The 19,965-nt window shown below is 43.3% G+C and overlaps 2 protein-coding genes across 12 annotated transcripts in view; one reads left to right on the top strand and one right to left on the bottom strand.

The window, feature by feature from the left end:
- LOC109901251 (zinc finger protein 583-like) overlaps positions 1-19,965 on the bottom strand; it is an 880,650-nt gene that overhangs the window by 596,633 nt on the left and 264,052 nt on the right. The window lies entirely within an intron of this gene.
- Positions 18,707-19,965, top strand: part of LOC109901195 (gastrula zinc finger protein XlCGF48.2-like) — a 37,950-nt gene continuing 36,691 nt past the window's right edge. Inside the window, exon 1 of one of the 2 annotated variants that reach the window (XM_031836584.1) lies at positions 18,707-19,209. In XM_031836584.1, coding sequence (XP_031692444.1) covers positions 18,930-19,209 — 280 coding nt within the window. In that variant the 5' untranslated portion in view covers positions 18,707-18,929. The remainder of the gene's footprint in view (positions 19,210-19,965) is intronic. The other variant, XM_031836585.1, reaches the window with a different exon arrangement.

Genomic DNA, 19,965 nt, shown 5'->3' with positions numbered 1-19,965 from the left:
TTCCTGACTGATGTCTTGAGATGTTGCTTCAATATATCCACATAATTTCCCCCCCTCATGATGCCATCTATTTTGTGACGTGCACCAGTCCCTCCTGCAGCAAAGCACCCCCACAACATGATGCTGCCACCCCGGTGCTTCACGGTTGGGATGGCGTTCTTCGGCTTGCAAGCCTCCCACTTTTTCCTCCAAACATAACAATGGTCATTTTGGCTATTTTTGTTACATTTCTCCAAAAAGTACGATCTTTGTCCCCATGTGTAGTTGCAAACCGTAGTCTGGCTTTTTTATGGCGGGTATGGAGCAGTGGCTTCTTCCTTGCTGAGCGGCCTTTCAGGTTATGTCGATATAGGACTCGTTTTACTGTGGATATAGATCCTTTTTACCTGTTGTTTCCTCCAGCATCTTCACAAGGTCCTTTGTGGTTGTTCTGGGATTGATTTGCACTTTTCACACCAAAGTACGTTCATCTCTAGGAGACAGAACGCGTCTCATTCCTGAGCGGTATGACGGCTGCGTGGTCCTATGGTGTTTATACTTGCTTACTATTGTTTGTACAGATGAACGTGGTACCTTCAGGCATTTGGAAATTGCTCCCAAGGATGAACCAGACTAGTGGAGGTCTACAATGTTCTTTCTGAGACTTGGCTGATTTCTTTTGATTTTCCCATGATGTCAAGCAAAGAGGCACTGAGTTTGAAGGTAGGCCTTGAAATACATCCACAGGTACACCTCCAATTGACTCAAATGATGTCAATTAGCCTATCAGAAACTTCTAAAGCCATGACATAATTTTCTGGAATTTTCCAATCTGTTTAAAGGGACAGTCAACTTAATGTATGTAAACTTCTGATCCACTGGAATTGTGATATAGTGAATTATAAGTGAAATAATATGTCCCTAAACAATTGTTGGAAAAATGACTTGTGTCATGCACAAAGCAGATGTCCTAACCTATTTGCCAAAACTATAGTTTGTTAAATCAAGAAATTTGTGGAGTGGTTGAAAAACAAGTTCCGACTTCAACTGTAACTAATCTAAACAGTAGGCCACAGTTCCCTTGACATGCCATAGGCCTATTTGAAGTCCAGTTTTGTGACTGTCAGATTTGTATTCTTCACAATCATCACACATAATATAGCTGACCCTGCTATCATCCTCTTTTACCACTTCACCAAATATTTTCAGAAGATTACTTTTCTGGTCTCTTTATTTTCAGGCTCTCCTTTCACAGCTTTTGTCTTCTTGAATTACAATGTCCTTTTTCAACCCGCCTGCCACCCACCCAACCATATTTAATGACCCTAAATGATGTGTGGATTAGGAGTCAATCCACGCATCACTAGTGGTTATGATATGAAGGTTTGTTTGGCTTGGAAATGTTTTTTTTGCCTGGTCACAGACAGCTGATGTGTTGTGCACTGAAGTCCACAAGCGGGAAAAGGTGAGAGGAGGAGAGCGTAGTGTTAAGTTGGCTGTATGTCCTTTGGGTGGTGGATCATTCTTGATACACATGGGAAACTGTTGAATGTGAAAAACTCAGCCGCTTTGCAGTTCTTGACACACTCAAACAGATGCACCTGGCAACTACTACCATACCCTATTCAAAGGCACTTAAATATTTTGTCTTGCCCATTCACCCTCTAAATGGCACACATACACAATCCATGTCTCAGGCTGAGTTCCTAATGTTTAGTACACTCAGTGTATGTATATACACTGCTCAAAAAAATAAAGGGAACACTTAAACAACATAATGTAACTCCAAGTCAATCACACTTCTGTGAAATCAAACTGTCCACTTAGGAAGCAATACTGATTGACAATAAATTTCACATGCTGTTGTGCAAATGGAATAGACAACAGGTGGAAATTACAGGCAATTAAATTAGCAAGACACCCCCAATAAAGGAGTGGTTCTGCAGGTGGTGACCACAGACCACTTCTCAGTTCCTATGCTTCCTGGCTGATGTTTTGGTCACTTTTGAATGCTGGCGGTGCTTTCACTCTAGTGGTAGCATGAGACGGAGTCTACAACCCACACAAGTGGCTCAGGTAGTGCAGCTCATCCAGGATGGCACATCAATGCGAGCTGTGACAAGAAGGTTTGCTGTGTCTGTCTGCGTAGTGTCCAGAGCATGGAGGCGCTACCAGGAGACAGGCCAGTACATCAGGAGACGTGGAGGAGGCCGTCTGAGGGCAACAACCCAGCAGCAGGACCGCTACCTCTGCCTTTGTGCAAGGAGGAGCAGGAGGAGCACTGCCAGAGCCCTGCAAAATGACCTCCAGCAGGCCACAAATGTGCATGTGTCTGCTCAAACGGTCAGAAACAGACTCCTTGAGGGTGGTATGAGGGCCCGACGTCCACAGGTGGGGGTTGTGCTTACAGCCCAACACCGTGCAGGACGTTTGGCATTTGCCAGAGAACACCAAGATTGGCAAATTCGCCACTGGCGCCCTGTGCTCTTCACAGATGAAAGCAGGTTCACATTGAGCACATAAGACAGATGTGACAGAGTCTGGAGATGCCGTGAAGAACGTTCTGCTGCCTGCAACATCCTCCAGCATGACCGGTTTGGCGATGGGTCAGTCATGGTGTGGGGTGGCATTTCTTTAGGGGGCCGCACAGCTCTCCATGTGCTCTCCATAGGTAGCCTGACTGCCATTAGGTTGGGATGTGCCGTGGGGGAGATCTTTGTGGGCTATACTCGGCCTTGGCTCAGGATGGTAAGTTGGTGGTTGAATATATCCCTCTAGTGGTGTGGGGGCTGTGCTTTGGCAAATTGGGTGGGGTTATATCCTTCCTTTTTGGCCCTGTGGGGTGTCCTCGGATGGGGCCACAGTGTCTCCTGACCCCTCCTGTCTCAGCCTCCAGTATTTATGCTCCAGTAGTTTATGTGTCGGGGGGCTAGGGTCAGTTTGTTATATCTGGAGTACTTCTCCTGTCCTATTCGGTGTCCTGTGTGAATTTAAGCGTGTTCTCTCTAATTACCTCTTTCTCTCTTTCTTTCTCTCTCTCGGAGGACCTGAGCCCTAGGACCATGCCTCAGGACTACCTGACATGATGACTCCTTGCTGTCCCCAGTCCACCTGGCCGTGCTGCTGCTCCAGTTTCAACTGTTCTGCCTTATTATTATTTGACCATGCTGGTCATTTATGAACATTTGAACATCTTGGCCATGTTCTGTTATAATCTCCACCCGGCACAGCCAGAAGAGGACTGGCCACCCCACATAGCCTGGTTCCTCTCTAGGTTTCTTCCTAGGTTTTGGCCTTTCTAGGGAGTTTTTCCTAGCCACCGTGCTTCTACACCTGCATTGCTTGCTGTTTGGGGTTTTAGGCTGGGTTTCTGTACAGCACTTTGAGATATCAGCTGATGTACGAAGGGCTATATAAATAAATTTGATTTGATTTGATTCATTAGGTACCGAGATGAGATCCTCAGACCCCTTGTGAGACCATATGCTGGTGCGGTTGGCCCTGGGTTCCTCCTAATGCAAGACAATGCTAAACCTCATGTGGCTGGAGTGTGTCAGCAGTTCCTGCAAGAGGAATGCATTGATGCTATGGAAGGCATTGATGCTAAGCATGAGGGTGGCAGCATCCTGTTGTGGGGGTGCTTTGCTGCAGGAGGGACTGGTGCACGTCACAAAATAGATGGCTTCATGAGAAAGGACAATTGCGTGGATATATTGAAGCAACATCTCAAGACATCAGTCAGGAAGTTAAAGCTTGGTTGTAAATGGGTCTTCCAAATGGACAATGACCCCAAGCATACTTCCAAAGTTGTGGCAAAATGGCTTAAGGACAATAAAGTCAAGGTATTGGAGTGGCCATCACAAAACTGGCATCATTAAACTGAAGACATATTTAGTTTATCAAATCAATTCTCTGTAATTATTATTACGTGATTAACTAATCAGGTAGATGTAATTAAGTAGGAAGCCGGGGCACCAAGGAAAATATTTAGATTACAAAGTTATAATTTTCTTAATATAACTTTCAGATATTTTAATATCTGATCAATTAGTCTTCTAATTGGAGGACAAAATGGCGCTGTAGAGAGAACACTGTGTTTCAGCGAGCTCCCGTGGCATTCGTAAATTTATATTTTTACATTAATCTCCTAGCTTGAAAAAGTGGTAGAATTGGCTAAATAAGTTATCCTACAATGAGTCTTGACGGGTATTTCTCAAAAATTTTCGACAACATGCCCAACAGAACTACTAAGAACTCAACCAAAACCACCACCCCTGTAGATGTGCAGGAGGAGCTAGCTAACGTTAGTAAAGCTAACACCATTGCGGATCCAGGCACAATGGACCTGGTGATTCAAAAGATGACTGATAACATTACTAAAGTGATCGATGTTAAGATAAGAACGGTCTTGGAATCAATAGCATGCCAATCAGCTGAACTACAGAGGGTTGTGAAACGTTTTGATGAGGCGGAAGGAAGAATTGCTACAGTGGAAACTTCAACTACATCTATGGACACTAAGATAAAAGCACTAGACAAACAGGTGCGCGAAATGAAGGAGCACATTGATGACTTGGATAATCGAGGACGCAGATGCAATATTCGTGATGTGGGAATTCCGGAAAATTCTGAAGGGACACGTTCAGTAAAATTCTTTGAGGAATGGATCCCTGGCTACCTACAAATGGACACTAAGGCTGGTCGTGTGAAGCTGGACAGAGCCCATCACTCTCAAGCACCGATTCCCGGTCCCAACCAGCGCCCACGACCAGTGGTAATAAAGTTACACAACTTCACCGACAAGCAGCGCGTCATGGATGCGGCTAGAAACATCGGCTCTGATGGTAGTCAACGTAAAGGTCCAAAGGTCTAATTCTTCAATGATTATTCCACAGCGGTTGTACGAAGACGCAAAGCGTTTGATGAGGCGAAGGCTCGACTCAAGAGAATGAAGATGGACTACGCACTGCTGTACCCAGCCACATTGAAGATTATGGTCAACGGATCGCCTAAAAAACACTACACACCTGAAGAGGCTGCTGCGTTTGTTGACTTTCTCGGGTAAATAACTTTAAGCTGCACCTCCGCAGCATTGGATAACGTTTTTATTTTTGGTTGAATCCGATCATGAAACAGTGGTGTGAGTTCTCACGTACTCCGGTTCAGTAATATTCGTATCTTTATTATTTTTTCTTGCTAAAGTAACTGCCACTATAGCTCAGGCTGAGATATGTGTGAATCCATATTGGTGCCCAGGCTTGGTTTAAAGGTGGAAGAGCCTAAATCTTCTTCTATTGATTTTCATTTCCATATATATAAAGGATGAGGCTATTGAGTGACAATGCGGACTTAAGAGTCTACATTGGAAAGTTGAAATCCCCTGCATGTTAGCTAGTGGGAAACCCCCTTTTGGATCTTTACATGTTTATTTTTGGGTTTAGTATAGTTCGAGTTCAGGGTTCATATCGTTTGTTTATGCTCGGTGAGATAGAAGAGAGTTCAACACATGGAAAAAGGTACCACCCCACTTTTACAGTAGGATTCAGTCTGGATATTGAATGGTCAAGGTGCAATGGCAGGTAACAGACTGTGTGTATGTACATGGAACATTAGAGGGAGCCATAACCCCATTAAAAGGAAAAAGGTACTGTCTTTTTTGAAAAAAAAAAATATTGATATTGCCCTGTTGCAAGAAACTCATTTGGATGATAAGGAGCACCTGAAATTACAACAAGGGGGGTTTGGTCAAGTGTTTTTCTCATCATTTACATCCAGACGTAGAGGTGTAGCAATTCTTGTGAAAAATAACTTACCACTTATTAAGGTCTTGAATTGTGTGAAAGATACATTTGGTCGCTTTGTTATAATTAATGGTACTTTACAAGGGCAGAACATTTCCATAATGAATATTTACTTCCCCCCTGCCCACCCCTCTGTTTTCCGCACTAAGGTATTTCTAGACTTTTCAGAATTAAACTCAGACACTGCAGTGGTTGGAGGAGATTTTAATTGTTTGTTGAACCCCCTTATTGATAGGTTTCCCAGCGGTATAGCTTCACTCTCTCCTCAAGGTAAGTCACTTAAAGCTTAAAGCTATTTGTGATGATCTGGGGTATGAGGATGTCTGGAGAAATGTTCATCCCTCCAACAGAGAGTTCACTTTTTTCTCTGCACCTCATGGATGTCAGACTAGGATAGATGAATTTTTTTATGCCCAGGACATCTTTGCAGTCTGTTTTATCCGCTAGGATAGGAAGCATAGTCATATCTGATCATGCTGAGGTGATCCTGGACATAAAACTCAACGGGGCATTCAATCGGTCAAGACATTGGAGGTTGAATACAACCATTCTTAAAGACCATACATTCACATCATATTTCATTACAGAGTTTAAAGCATTTGTATCTGTTAACTCTCAATCAACAGATAACCCCTTGCTCCTTTGGGAAACCTGTAAAGCGTATGCCAGGGGTCTGATTATGTCGTACACAGCCACTAAGAGACGGAGAAAGCATGGAAAGCAAAAGGGTGAATTTGAGGGTGAATTTGAGAACTACAGAGAAGGACTACATTAAAACTCCCACTCCTGCCCTATTAAAGGAAATATCAGTCCTTAGATCAACGTTGGACTCTCTCCTAACACAGGATGCTGAAAAGAAAATGAGATTTGTCAGGCAAAAGCTATATGAACATGGCGATAAGCCAGGAAAGTACTTGGCATACCTAGCTAAAAAGAGAGCTGTCTCTCAGTCAATTGCTACTATTACTGATTCTGATGGCAATCATTTATATAAAAATAAATTGATAAATGACTAATTTAAGACATTTTATACAAACCTTTATGCCTCAGAACTGCCAAAGGATGCACCCAAATTAATGGAGAACTTATTTTCTAAGATTGAGCTCCCTACTATCTCCAAAGAACGTCTCTCCTTAATGCCCCTATTACCGAGGAAGAGATAATGTTCGCAATTAAGAATCTGCAAAATGGTAAGGCCCCAGGACCAGACGGGTTTTGTAGTGAGTTCTATAAAGAGTTCCATGGCCTGATCCTTGAGCCATTGCGTGATATGTTTAACCACTTATTTTCAAATGACCAGCTCCCTCAAACGCTGAGAGAAGCCAACATATCACTTATTCTCAAAAAGGGAAATGTCCAGAGTCTTGTTCCTCGTACAGACCAATTTCCCTTCTGAATGTGGATAGAAAATTGCTTTCTAAAATTCTGGCCACAAGATTAGAGGACTCACTGCCACTAATTGTGAAAGGAGACCAAACTGGCTTCATTAAGGGCTGTAAGTCATGCAACAATGTCAGGCGGCTTCTTAATGTAATTCAAGCCTACCAACTAAGTGCTATGGATGGTCTTGTGCTCTCCCTAGACGCTGAGAAAGCATTTGATCGTGTGGAGTGGTCTTACCTATTCTTTGCTCTAAATACATTTGGTCTCGGGGACAACTTTATAAAATGGGTGAAAGTTTTATATGATGATCCTCAGGCTGCTGTCCTTACTAATGGGCTAAGGTCAAATAGTTTCTCTATATGCAGAGGTACCAGACAGGGCTGTCCTTTGTCCCCTCTCCTATTTGCACTCGTTATGGAACCACTGGCCGGGGCCATCAGGGTAACTCCTGCTATACAGGGGCTGCTCATTGGTTATGTTCACCATAAAATAAGCTTGTATGCTGATGATGTCCTGATATTCATCTCTAGTCCCGAGACTTCAATTACATCTCTTATTAATATTATTGAATTATTCAGCGAATTCTCAGGCTACAAGAGTAACTTAACTAAATCAGAGGCTATGCCACTTGGTAACCTACACTCTGTACCTAATACTTCTCCCCCCTTCCCTTTTAAATGGTCTCCCTCAGGTTTCATGTATCTGGGCATATTTGTAACTCCTAAATTCCAGCAAATGTACAAAGCCAATTCTGTTCCCTTGTTTGATACAATAAGACAGGATCTGGAGCGCTGGAACTCTCCCGATTTCTTGGTTGGGTAGAATATCCCTCTTGAAAATGAACATTTTACCTAGACTACTTTACCCAATCCAAATGATCCCAGTATTACTCTCCAATAAGGTAATAAAGGATGTAAATGGATGGCTAAGTTCCTTAATATGGAGTAAACGCAAGCCAAGACTTAAGATGGCAATATTGCAGCTGCCAAGTTCTATGGGAGGCTTGGACCTGCCCAATATCAGGTTCTATCAGTGGTGTGCCCACCTATGTTATATTTCTGACTGGATCACAAATTATGAATTCTCTATTTGGTTAGACATTGAGACTTCTCTTTCAAAATACCCCTTACAGGATTCAAGTTTCAAGCTGTGTTGCTTTTACGCCAAACATAACGTTTTGCATTGTTGCCATAAAGTTCAATTTTGGTTTCATCTGACCAGAGCACCTTCTTCCACATGTTTGGTGTGTCTCCCAGGTGGCTTGTGGCAAACTTTAAACAACACTTTTTATGGATATCTTTAAGAAATGGCTTTCTTCTTGCCACTCTTCCATAAAGGCCAGATTTGTGCAATATACGACTGATTGTTGTCCTATGGACAGAGTCTCCCACCTCAGCTGTAGATCTCTGCAGTTCATCCAGAGTGATCATGGGCCTCTTGGCTGCATCTCTGATCAGTCTTCTCCTTGTATGAGCTGAAAGTTTAGAGGGACGGCCAGGTCTTGGTAGATTTGCAGTGGTCTGATACTCCTTCCATTTCAATATTAGCGCTTGCACAGTGCTCCTTGGGATGTTTAAAGCTTGGGGAATCTTTTTGTATCCAAATCCGGCTTTAAACTTCTTCACAACAGTATCTCGGACCTGCCTGGTGTGTTCCTTGTTCTTCATGATGCTCTCTGCGCTTTTAACGGACCTCTGAGACTATCACAGTGCAGGTGCATTTATACGGAGACTTGATTACACACAGGTGGATTGTATTTATCATCATTAGTCATTTAGGTCAACATTGGATCATTCAGAGATCCTCACTGAACTTCTGGAGAGAGTTTGCTGCACTGAAAGTAAAGTGGCTGAATAATTTTGCACGCCCAATTTTTAAGTTTTTGATTTGTTAAAAAAGTTTGAAATATCCAATAAATGTCATTCCACTTCATGATTGTGTCCCACTTGTTGTTGATTCTTCACAAAAAAATACAGTTTTATATCTTTAGGTTTGAAGCCTGAAATGTGGCAAAAGGTTGCAAAGTTCAAGGGGGGCGAATACTTTCGCAAGGCACTGTATATATATATTGTCTTAAATCATTTATTTATTAACTAACTAAATAATCACAGAAGTGCACAAACAAACAGTAGATATAGTTACAAGGAAATGATAGGGGCGGCAGCGTAGCCTAGTGGTTAGAGCATTGGGCTAGTAACCGGAAGGTTGTGAGTTCAAACCCCCGAGCTGACAAGGTACAAATCTGTCGTTCTGCCCCTGAACAGGCAGTTAACCCACTGTTCCCAGGCCGTCATTGAAAATAAGAATGTGTTCTTAACTGACTTGCCTGGTTAAATAAAAATAAAGATAAAATAAAATAGCGGATGTGCCCTAGTGGGCTAAACTGGCATCGCAGCTTGGTGAACAAAAGAGAAGTGGGGGTTGACTGAGATAAAATACAAAGTTGATACAAAGTTGATAATTATAACATTTGAAATGCTAATCCTTTGCATATGAACGCACACTCATTCGGGAATAATTGCAATCAATATATATATTTATGCTCAGTATGTCGTTGTGGTCTCTGTTGGAAAGTTTGTTTCTGTTGGAGAGTTTGTCCTCCCTCTCTCTCTCTGCCGTGGTTAGAATGGATAGTTCAGAGTAACATTCAGCATTGTTGTAATAGTATAGAGGTTTTGACAGGTTGTCGGTCTTCGCGTTCACTGGTACCGAATTCCTAGCTGCAGACTAGTAATTAGTATCAAAGATTTGTTCTTATTCTGTCGGTGCGATAGTCTGAGTTTAACCACGTGGTATGGTTAAGAATTCAGCAATCGTCTGAAACCTTAGCCCTCTCGTGGTTATCGAGGTAAGCTGGTGTTACTGTAATTTATATATACCAATGTGTTTTCATTAATTGAATTCCCTTAATCTATTTTATGAGAATTTGTAAGATTCTTGTTTGCATAAAATAGACTGAGACCAGTCTTATCAATAATAGGTAACGCTGCCACGTTACCATGAGCAACCGTTTATATACAATAACATGACGTCATTTCATTGCTTAAAAATGAATCTCCTCCTCTCGACCGAGACAACGGGAACTTTAAAAGTTTATTCTGAGTTCATTCTGACCCACTAGCACATACACAGGACACACAACACAGCTGAATTAAGTTTTGACTCCTCACCATTATCGATCACCACTTAACTGACAGTTTTAAATAAAAGAAAACCTTGGAATGCACTCACAGCCTTATCTAAAACACCCCAGAGCTCAGTTTCGTCGGTTCAACCATAGGTTAACTACCTTATCTGTTTAATTGATCCACAAGCCATTCCTTTCTTCCTAGTTGGAATGGTGTTCATTAACTTTAATTACTCCTTGTCCGTGTCACACAATCCCTTCTTATGAACTCATATTGTTAATCAGATATAATAAAACAGAGTATAAGTTTAATTAGTTACAGTTTCATTTAAAATAAGACTATTTGTTCAGTCATTTAATCATAATTTTCCTAACAGCTGGTCTCTACTCAAACCTTAGCCGTCTCGTAATTGAGAGAAGCATGGTCTAAAGATAAGTTCCAAAGGTGGGGGTTATATTCGGAAGAGCAGAAAGGGGATGTCCCACGACGCCAGATCAATGTCTGTGCTCATGGGGCGGGCCTATGATTTAGTTAAACTCCAAAGGGAATTGGAGTTTCCTTCATTAAACAGTTTTATAATCACATTACATAATTTCACAAATAGTTTCATCTTTACTCATTCAATTTATACAACAATTAGATGCAAGCCTCACAACTGAGACTCTTGTATAAACAGGGTTATGGTAATGTGGCTGTATTGTCTCTCATGAGTTTCACAAAATTGTACCAAATGGACCAGTTTGTAGCTGGCTACTTCACCGAGCGTTTATACATTCTCCAGAACATAAATATTGTTCAGTTCTCAAGTTCTGTTAGGTGGAAGAAGTTCATTTGTTCATTCTATGAAAACTCACTCTCTCTCTCTCTCTCTCTCTCTCTCTATACTGTCTGGCCATGAACAAGAATCTCCTTCAGGAATTTATGACCTGCCTAACAGAGCCTGGTGTAGGGGGAAGAGAGAGAGGGGGATGGTGCAGAGAGAGGGGGATGGTGCTCGCTGTACCCAAAGAGGGCAACGTCATGACAATCCTATAGAAAATTTGTGGGCAGAACTGAAAAAGTGTGTGAGAGCAAGGAGGCCTACAAACCTGACTCAGTTACACCAGCTAGGTGACTTTACTGGGTGACCTTCACTTTTACTTGAGTCCTTTTCTATTAATGTATCTCTACTTTTACTAAAGTATGACAATTAGGTACTTTTTCCATCACTGACAATGACGGCCTACCAACAGGCAAAAGGCCTCCTGTGGGGAAGGGAGCTGGGAATAAAAATAAAATATAGGACAAAGCACACATCACGACAAGAGAGACACCACAACACTACACAAAGAGAGACCTAAGACAACAACATAGCATGGCAGCAACACCACATGACAACAACATGGTAGCAACACAACATAGCAGCAGCACATTGTACAAACTTTATTGGGCACAGACAACAGCACAAAGGCAAGAAGGTAGAGACAACAATACATCACACAAAACAGCCACAACTGTCAGTAAGAGTGTCCATGATTGAGTCTTTGAATGAAGAGATGGAGATAAAACTGTCCAGTTTGAGTGTTTTTTGCAGCTCATTCCAGTCGCTAGCTGCAGGGATGTGTGTGCTTTGGGAACCTTTGCTCTAATGAAGAATGTTCCTGGAAAACAATGCACAAAGGATGAATGATACTGGGTTGTGGGATGATTTTTGTAATGTTTTTTTTTTCATTAGTATTGTGTGTGGATTGATTACGTTTTTCCCTTATCCGTAATGGAATGTACTTTTTGTATTTTTTTACCCACCCCATCCAGTCGGTGGAGGTAATATTGCATTAGTTGTGGTATCCCATAAAACTTCAATGGAGAAGAAGTAAACGGAAGCGCTCTAGGACTTCACGGCTGAATCGTTACAGGGAATATTGAATGAAGATGTTCCGCCCACCCAGGCTCCAGAGTCTGTGTAGGGATCTGAGAAAACATTTGAATCCGACTGAAGGAGTACATTTATTTTGTTGTAAATCCCTGCGAACCACCAAAATTAGTTTTTTTTTTCTCCAACTGGTTATCCAATTAATAGTTTTTATTTGTATTTTATTAGGGATCCCCATTAGCTGCTGCCACTCTTCCGGTCTCATTGCTGCAACTCCCCAACAGGCTCAGGAGAGGTGAAGGTTGAGAAATGCATCCTCCGAAACATGATCCGCCAAGCCATGCTGTTTAACCCGGAAGTCAGCAGTACCAATGTATCGGAGCAAACATTGTTCAACTGACGACCGAAGTCAGCAGGCAGGTGCCTGGCCTGCCACAAGGAGTTGCTAGAGTGCGATGAGCCAAGGAAAACCCACCCGGCAAAATCTCCTAACCTGGACGGCACTGGGCCAATTGTGGGTCGCCGGATGGGGCACCCGGTAACGGGTGTAGTGGAGCCTCAGATTAGACCACTGTGCCACTCGGGAGGAGGTTGCAGCTTGCAGAGCAGCTTTGCTAACATCAGTTCGGCTGTTTCCACTCATGAAAACTTACGATGCTAATATGCCTGTAGCCATATATAGATTTAGCATGAACTATCCCTTTAAAGTCTCCCAGTTTTCACCTCACCCAGTAGATGGCGGCAATACATATTTTTGGTGTAGTCTGCCAATAAAAATTCAAAGAAGAAGAAGTAAACGGAATTCCCTGTCTCTATTGAATAGTTTTATCATCTGGCAAATCTAATAGGAGTGACCAACTATTGGAGACATAAATATTGCTATGGAAAATCAGGAGACTGGGTGTAGTAGTGTGATTTTGCTGGGTCTCTGCCTACTTAAAAAAAACACCTTTATTTAACCAGGTAGGCCAGTTGAGAACAAGTTCTCATTTACAACTGTGACCTGGCCAAGATAAAGCAAAGCAATGCGACAAAAAAACAACACAGAATTACATGTGGGATAAACAAAAGTACAGTCAATAACACAATAGAAAAATCTATATACAGTGTGTGCAAATGGAGTAAGGAGATAAGGCAATAAATCAGCCACAGCAGCGAAGCAATTACAATTTAGCAAATTAGCACTGGAGTGATAGATGTGCAGATGATGATGTGCAAGTATAAATACTGCTGTGAAAAAGAGAAAAAAAGTCAACATAAACAATATGGGGATGAGGTAGTTAGTTGGATGGGCTAGTTACAGATGGGCTGTGTACAGGTGCAGCGATCGGAAGCTGCTCAGATAGCTGATGCTTAAAGTTAGTGAGGGAGATATAAGTCTCCAACTTCAGCGATTTTTGTAATTCGTTTCAGTCATTGGCAGCAGAGAACTGGAAGGAAAGGCGGCCAAAGTAGGTGTTGGCACTGGGGATGACCAGTGAGATATACCTGCTGGAGCGCGTGCTACGGGTGGGTGTTGCTATGGTGACCAGTGAGCTGGTCGATTAGAAAGGCCTGCTCGCAGAAGTGTTTTAGGGAGAGTTTGACAGTGATGAGGGGTGGTCGTTTAACCGTGGACCCATAACGGATGCAGGCAATGAGGTAGTGAACGCTGAAATCCTGATTGAAAACAGCAGAGGTGTATTTGGAGGTCAAGTTGGTCAGGATAATATCTATGAGTGTGCCCATGTTTACAGATTTAGGGTTGTACCTGGTGGGTTCCTTAATAATTTGTGTGAGATTGAGGGCATCTAGCTTAGATTGTCAGACGGCCGAGGTGTTAAGCATATCCCAGTTTAGTTCACCTAACAGAACGAACTCTGAAGATAGATGGGGTGCAATCAATTCACATATGGTGTCCAGGGCACAGAAGGGAGCTAAGGGGGGTCTATAAGAGGTGATGTAAGATGTAAGAGACTTATTTCTGGAGAGATTAATTTTTAAATTAGAAGCTCGAACTGTTTGGGCATAGACCTTGAAAGTATGACAGAACTTTGCAGGCTATCTATGTAGCCAAGTGGTCATAGGGTCCAGTGAACCGCAATAGATGAAACGGGGAAGTCGTTAGGTAGAAAAAGTCAACATAAACAATATGGGGATGAGGTAGGTAGTTGGATGGGCTAGTTACAGATGGGCTGTGTACAGGTGCAGCGATCGGAAGCTGCTCAGATAGCTGATGCTTAAAGTTAGTGAGGGAGATATAAGTCTCCAACTTCAGCGATTTTTGTAATTCGTTTCAGTCATTGGCAGCAGAGAACTGGAAGGAAAGGCGGCCAAAGTAGGTGTTGGCACTGGGGATGACCAGTGAGATATACCTGCTGGAGCGCGTGCTACGGGTGGGTGTTGCTATGGTGACCAGTGAGCTGAGATAAGGTGGAGCTTACCAAGCAAAGCCTTATAGATGACCTAGAGCCAGTGGGTTTGGCGACAAATATGTAGCGAGGGCCAGTCGACGAGAGCATACAGGTCGCAGTGGTGGGTGATATATGGGGCTTTGGTGACAAAACAGATGGCACTGTGATAGACTGCATCCAGTTTGCTGAGTAGAGTATTGGACACTATTTTGTAAATGACATCGAGGATCGGTAGGATAGTCAGTTTTACGAGGGTATGTTTGGCAGCGTGAGTGAAGGAGGCTTTGTTTTGCGAAATAGGAAGCCGATTCTAGATTTCATTTTGGATTGGAGATGCTTAATATGAGACTGGAAGGAGAGTTTACAGTCTAGCCAGACACCTAGGTATTTGTAGTTGTCCACATATTCTAAGTCAGAACCGTCCAGAGTAGTGATGCTAGTCGGGCGGGTGGGTGCGAGCAGCGATCGGTTGAAGAGCATGCATCTAGTTTTACTAGCATTTAAGAGCAGTTGGAGGCCACAGAAGGAGTGTTGTATGGCATTGAATCTCGTTTGGAGGTTTGTTAACACAGTGTCCAAAGAAGGGCCAGAAGTATACAGAATGATGTCGTATGCGTAGAGGTGGATCAAGGAATCACCCGCAGCAAGAGCAACATCGTTGATATATACAGAGAAAAGCCAGAGAATTGAACCCTGTAGAGACCATAGAGACTGCCATAGATCCGGACAACAGGCCCTCTGATTTGAAATACTGAACTCTATCTGAGAAGTAGTTGGTGAACCAGGCGAGGCCATCATTTAAGAAACCAAGGCTGTTGAGTCTGCCGATAACAATACGGTGATTGACAGAGTCAAAAGCCTTGGCCAGGTCGATGAAGACGGCTGCACAGTACTTTTATCGATGGCGGTTATGAAATTGTTTAGTACCTTGAGCGTGTCTGAGGTGCACCCGTGACCAGCTCGAAAACCGGATTACACAGCGGAGAAGGTACATTGGGATTCGAAATGGTCAGTGATCTGTTTGTTAACTTGGCTTTCGAAGACTTTAGAAAGGCAGGGCAGGATGGATATAGGTCAGTAACAGTTTGGATCTAGAGTGTCACCCCCTTTGAAGAGGGGGGTAACCGCGGCAGCTTTCCAATCTTTAGGAGTAATAGGGGTTGCAACAATGGCGGCGGATAATTTTAGAAAGAGAGGGTCCAGATTGTCTAGCCCAGCTGATTTGTACTGGTCCAGGTTTTGCAGCTCTTTCAGAACATCTATCTGGATTTGGGTGAAGGAGAAGCTGGAAGGCTTGGGCAAGTAGCTGCGGGGGGTTCAGAGCTGTTGGCCGGGGTTGGGGTAGCCAGGTGGAAAACATGGCCAGCCGTAGAGAAATGCTTATTGACATTCTCGAATATCGGTGGTGACAGTGTTTCCTATCCTCAGTGCAGTGGGTAGCTGGGAGGAGGTGCTCTTATTCTCCATGGACTTTACAGTGTCCCAAAACTTTTTGGAGTTAGAGCTACAGGATGCAAATTTCTGTTTGAAAAAGCTAGCCTTTGCATTCCTAACTCACTGTGTGTATTGGTTCCTGACTTCCCGAGAAAAATTGCATATCACGGGGACTATTCAATGCTAGTGCAGTATGCAACGTGATGTTTTTGTGCTGGTCGAGGGCAGTCAGGTCTGGAGTGAACCAAGGGCTATAGTTCTACATTTAGTTCTACGTTTTTTGAAAGGGGCATGCTTATTTAAGATGGTGAGGAAATTACTTTTAAAGAACTACCAGGCATCCTCTACTGACGGGATGAGGTCTTCCAGGATATCCGGGCCAGGTCGATTAGAAAGGCCTGCTCGCAGAAGTGTTTTATGGAGAGTTTGACAGTGATGAGGGGTGGTCGTTTAACCGTGGACCCATAACGGATGCAGGCAATGAGGTAGTGAACGCTGAGATCCTGATTGAAAACAGCAGAGGTGTATTTGGAGGTCAAGTTGGTCAGGATAATATCTATGAGTGTGCCCATGTTTACAGATTTAGGGTTGTACCTGGTGGGTTCCTTAATAATTTGTGTGAGATTGAGGGCATCTAGCTTAGATTGTCAGACGGCCGAGGTGTTAAGCATATCCCAGTTTAGTTCACCTAACAGAACGAACTCTGAAGATAGATGGGGTGCAATCAATTCACATATGGTGTCCAGGGCACAGAAGGGAGCTAAGGGGGGTCTATAACAGGTGATGTAAGATGTAAGAGACTTATTTCTGGAGAGATTAATTTTTAAATTAGAAGCTCGAACTGTTTGGGCATAGACCTGGAAAGTATGACAGAACTTTGCAGGCTATCTATGTAGCCAAGTGGTCATAGGGTCCAGTGAACCGCAATAGATGAAACGGGGAAGTCGTTAGGTAGTCGTTACTACGCTAGGCGAGCGGGAGACACAGTATTCATAAAGATAGCAGGCCGGGGCTAGCAGAAGCGTCTTCACCGACCTCCGGCAAAGGCCGGTTGAGGGCACATCAGACAGAATTACTTCGGCAGACCAGACGTGATGGATCGGCGGGGCTCCGTGTCGACAAAGGGTCCAGGCCAATTGGCAAAAGAGTTATTGTAGCTGGAGTAATTTTGTTTGCTAGCAGGGAGATGCGCTTGGCTCGAGGCTAACTGGTGTTAGCTTCGGGACAAGGGCGTTAGCCACTATAGCCACTCAGTAGCAGCTAGCTATCTGCGATGATCCGGTGCAAAGGTCCAGAGCTTACGGCAGGAATCCGGTGATGTAGTGGCTTCTAGTCGTGTTAGTGAAGAGTCCGGGAGGCATCAGCTGTGTAGCCGATGGATCGGCGGGGCTCCGTGTCGACAAAGGGTCCAGGCCAATTGGCAAAAGAGTTATTGTAGCTGGAGTAATTTTGTTTGCTAGCAGGGAGATGCGCTTGGCTCGAGGCTAACTGGTGTTAGCTTCGGGACAAGGGCGTTAGCCACTATAGCCACTCAGTAGCAGCTAGCTATCTGCGATGATCCGGTGCAAAGGTCCAGAGCTTACGGCAGGAATCCGGTGATGTAGTGGCTTCTAGTCGTGTTAGTGAAGAGTCCGGGAGGCATCAGCTGTGTAGCCAAGTGATCATAGGGTCCACTGAGCAGTCCGGGAGATGGGCCTGGCTCAAGGCTTGCTTCAGGGTTGGGCCACTCGGTAGCAGCTAGTTAGCTGCGATGATCCGGTGTAATGGTCCAGAGCTTACGGCAGGAATCTGGTGATGTAGTGGAGAAAAGCAGTCCGATATGCTTAGGGTTGATATTGCGCTGTGAAGACTGACAGGTATTATCCAGGCTAAAAGCGGCTGGTGTCTGAGCTAAAGGTAAAGGCCGCTAGCAGTGGCTAACAATGACTAAATAGCTCGTAGCTAATTAGCTGGTTAGCTTCTGATGGCTAGCTTCTGGAGATTCTAGCTATAAGGTCTAAAAATAGCAGATCTGTATCACATTGCGTGATGCAGGTTGCCGGAAGGTATATTTAATTTTAAAATGAAAAAAAGTGATTGAAATACATTGAAATAAATACAAAAAAATATGGAGAGAAAACATAACATTTACACAGGACAACAACAAACACATCCTCACTGCCACGCCATCTTGGAACATACGGGAATGGGCAGGAATGTAATAGTAGACCACGTAGCCAAAGGGGCTTTAAAACTATATATAATTGATATTCCCACTCCACTGGGTAGAGGTGAAGCCGCATGCAGTGGAGGCTGGTGGGAGGAGCTATTGGAGATCAAGCTCATTGTAATGGCTGGAATGGAATAAATGGAACGGAGTCAAACATGTGGTTTCCATTTGTTTGATACCCTCAATTCATTACATTCCAACCATTACAATGAGCCCGTCCTTCTATTGCTCCCCCCACCAGCCTCCACTGGCCAAATGTAAGATTAGAGGCATTGTGATATATGTGTGGCAGAACAGGTGGGACAGCGAGTCCAAGGCCGTCTAAAAGTGGGTGGACAGAGACTCAAAGATCATGTATGGCTCTTTTTTATTTTCTTAGTAGTACAGGATAAGGTAGGACGGTTTAGTTTTTTCTTAATGTTTGTTTATTTATTATTTTAGTTTGTAAACTGTGATTGACTACACACTCCAGTACAGTAGGTGGCGGCATGCACCTCTAAGGGTTGTTTGTGGACCGCCATAACACCATAAACGAAGAAACCGTAGTAAAAAAAAAGTGTCGTCACCAAGAGCAATTTCCATGTTAGCTTTTTTAATTGTTGTTAGATGTTTAACACCCTGGAACTCAAAATAAGATTAATTTAACCGCATAGCATCACATGCTTACTCCAGCTATTCTTTAAATTTCATTGGAGACAGGACTTGGATGTGAACTAGGTAACGCTAGCTAGCTGCTAACGTTAGCTAAAAATGGCTAACTGTATGGCTTTTCACAGTCAAATGGCATCCATCATGGAGGTGCTAGCGAATGCAGCCGTGGCAGAGATCTGTAAACTCGTAGATGACGACTATGCAGTGTTTCGTTTGGAAATAACTCAAAGCCAGAAAGAAAACAAGGCATTGCGGAGGAAACTACAGCAACTGGAAATTAAGGTGGCACGGGACCGCGCAGAGAGGACAATGCGAGAGCGCGTCCTCGCCAGTCCCAGTAGTGTCAAGATCCTCGACCGATACAGAGGAAAGGCAAAAGGTACATTTTGGCGGAGGCTGCGCGGGGTGTCTCCTTTTATATAGAGCTCAGTGCCTGTCGCCCCGTTCCCCTGTGCATATGTGTTGGGTCTTGGTCAGTTTTTGGATAGTATGCAACAATTCACCTGATTTAAAAATCAAATTTATTTGTCACATACACATGGTTAGCAGATGTTAATGCGAGTGTAGCGAAATGCTTGTGCTTCTAGTTCCGACAATGCAGTAATAACCAACGAGTAATCTAATTTAACAATTCCAAAACTACTACCTTATACACACAAGTATAAAGGGATAAATAATATGTACATAAAGATATGAATGAGTGATGGTACAGAACGGCATAGGCAAGATGCAGTAGATGGTATCGAGTACAGTATATACATATGAGATGAGTAATGTAGGGTATGTAAACAAAGTGGCATAGTTTAAAGTGGCTAGTGATACATGTATTACATAAAGATGCAGTAGATGATATAGAGTACAGTATATACATATACATATGAGATGAGTAATGTAGGGAATGTAAACATTATATTAAGTAGCATTGTTTAAAGTGGTTAGTGATATTTTACATCAATTTCCATCAATTCCCATTATTAAAGTGGCTGGAGTTGAGTCAGTGTGTTGGCAGCAGCCACTCCATGTTAGTGGTGGCTGTTTAACAGTCTGATGGCCTTGAGACAAGAAGCTGTTTTTTCAGTCTCTCGGTCCCTGCTTTGATGCACCTGTACTGACCTCGCCTTCTGGATGATAGCGG

The sequence above is a fragment of the Oncorhynchus kisutch genome, linkage group LG12 (genome assembly GCF_002021735.2).
Source record: "Oncorhynchus kisutch isolate 150728-3 linkage group LG12, Okis_V2, whole genome shotgun sequence".
NCBI lineage: Eukaryota > Metazoa > Chordata > Actinopteri > Salmoniformes > Salmonidae > Oncorhynchus > Oncorhynchus kisutch.
The sequence above is the reverse complement of the archived record's forward strand: the minus strand, read 5'-3'. Positions and strand labels throughout refer to the sequence as shown.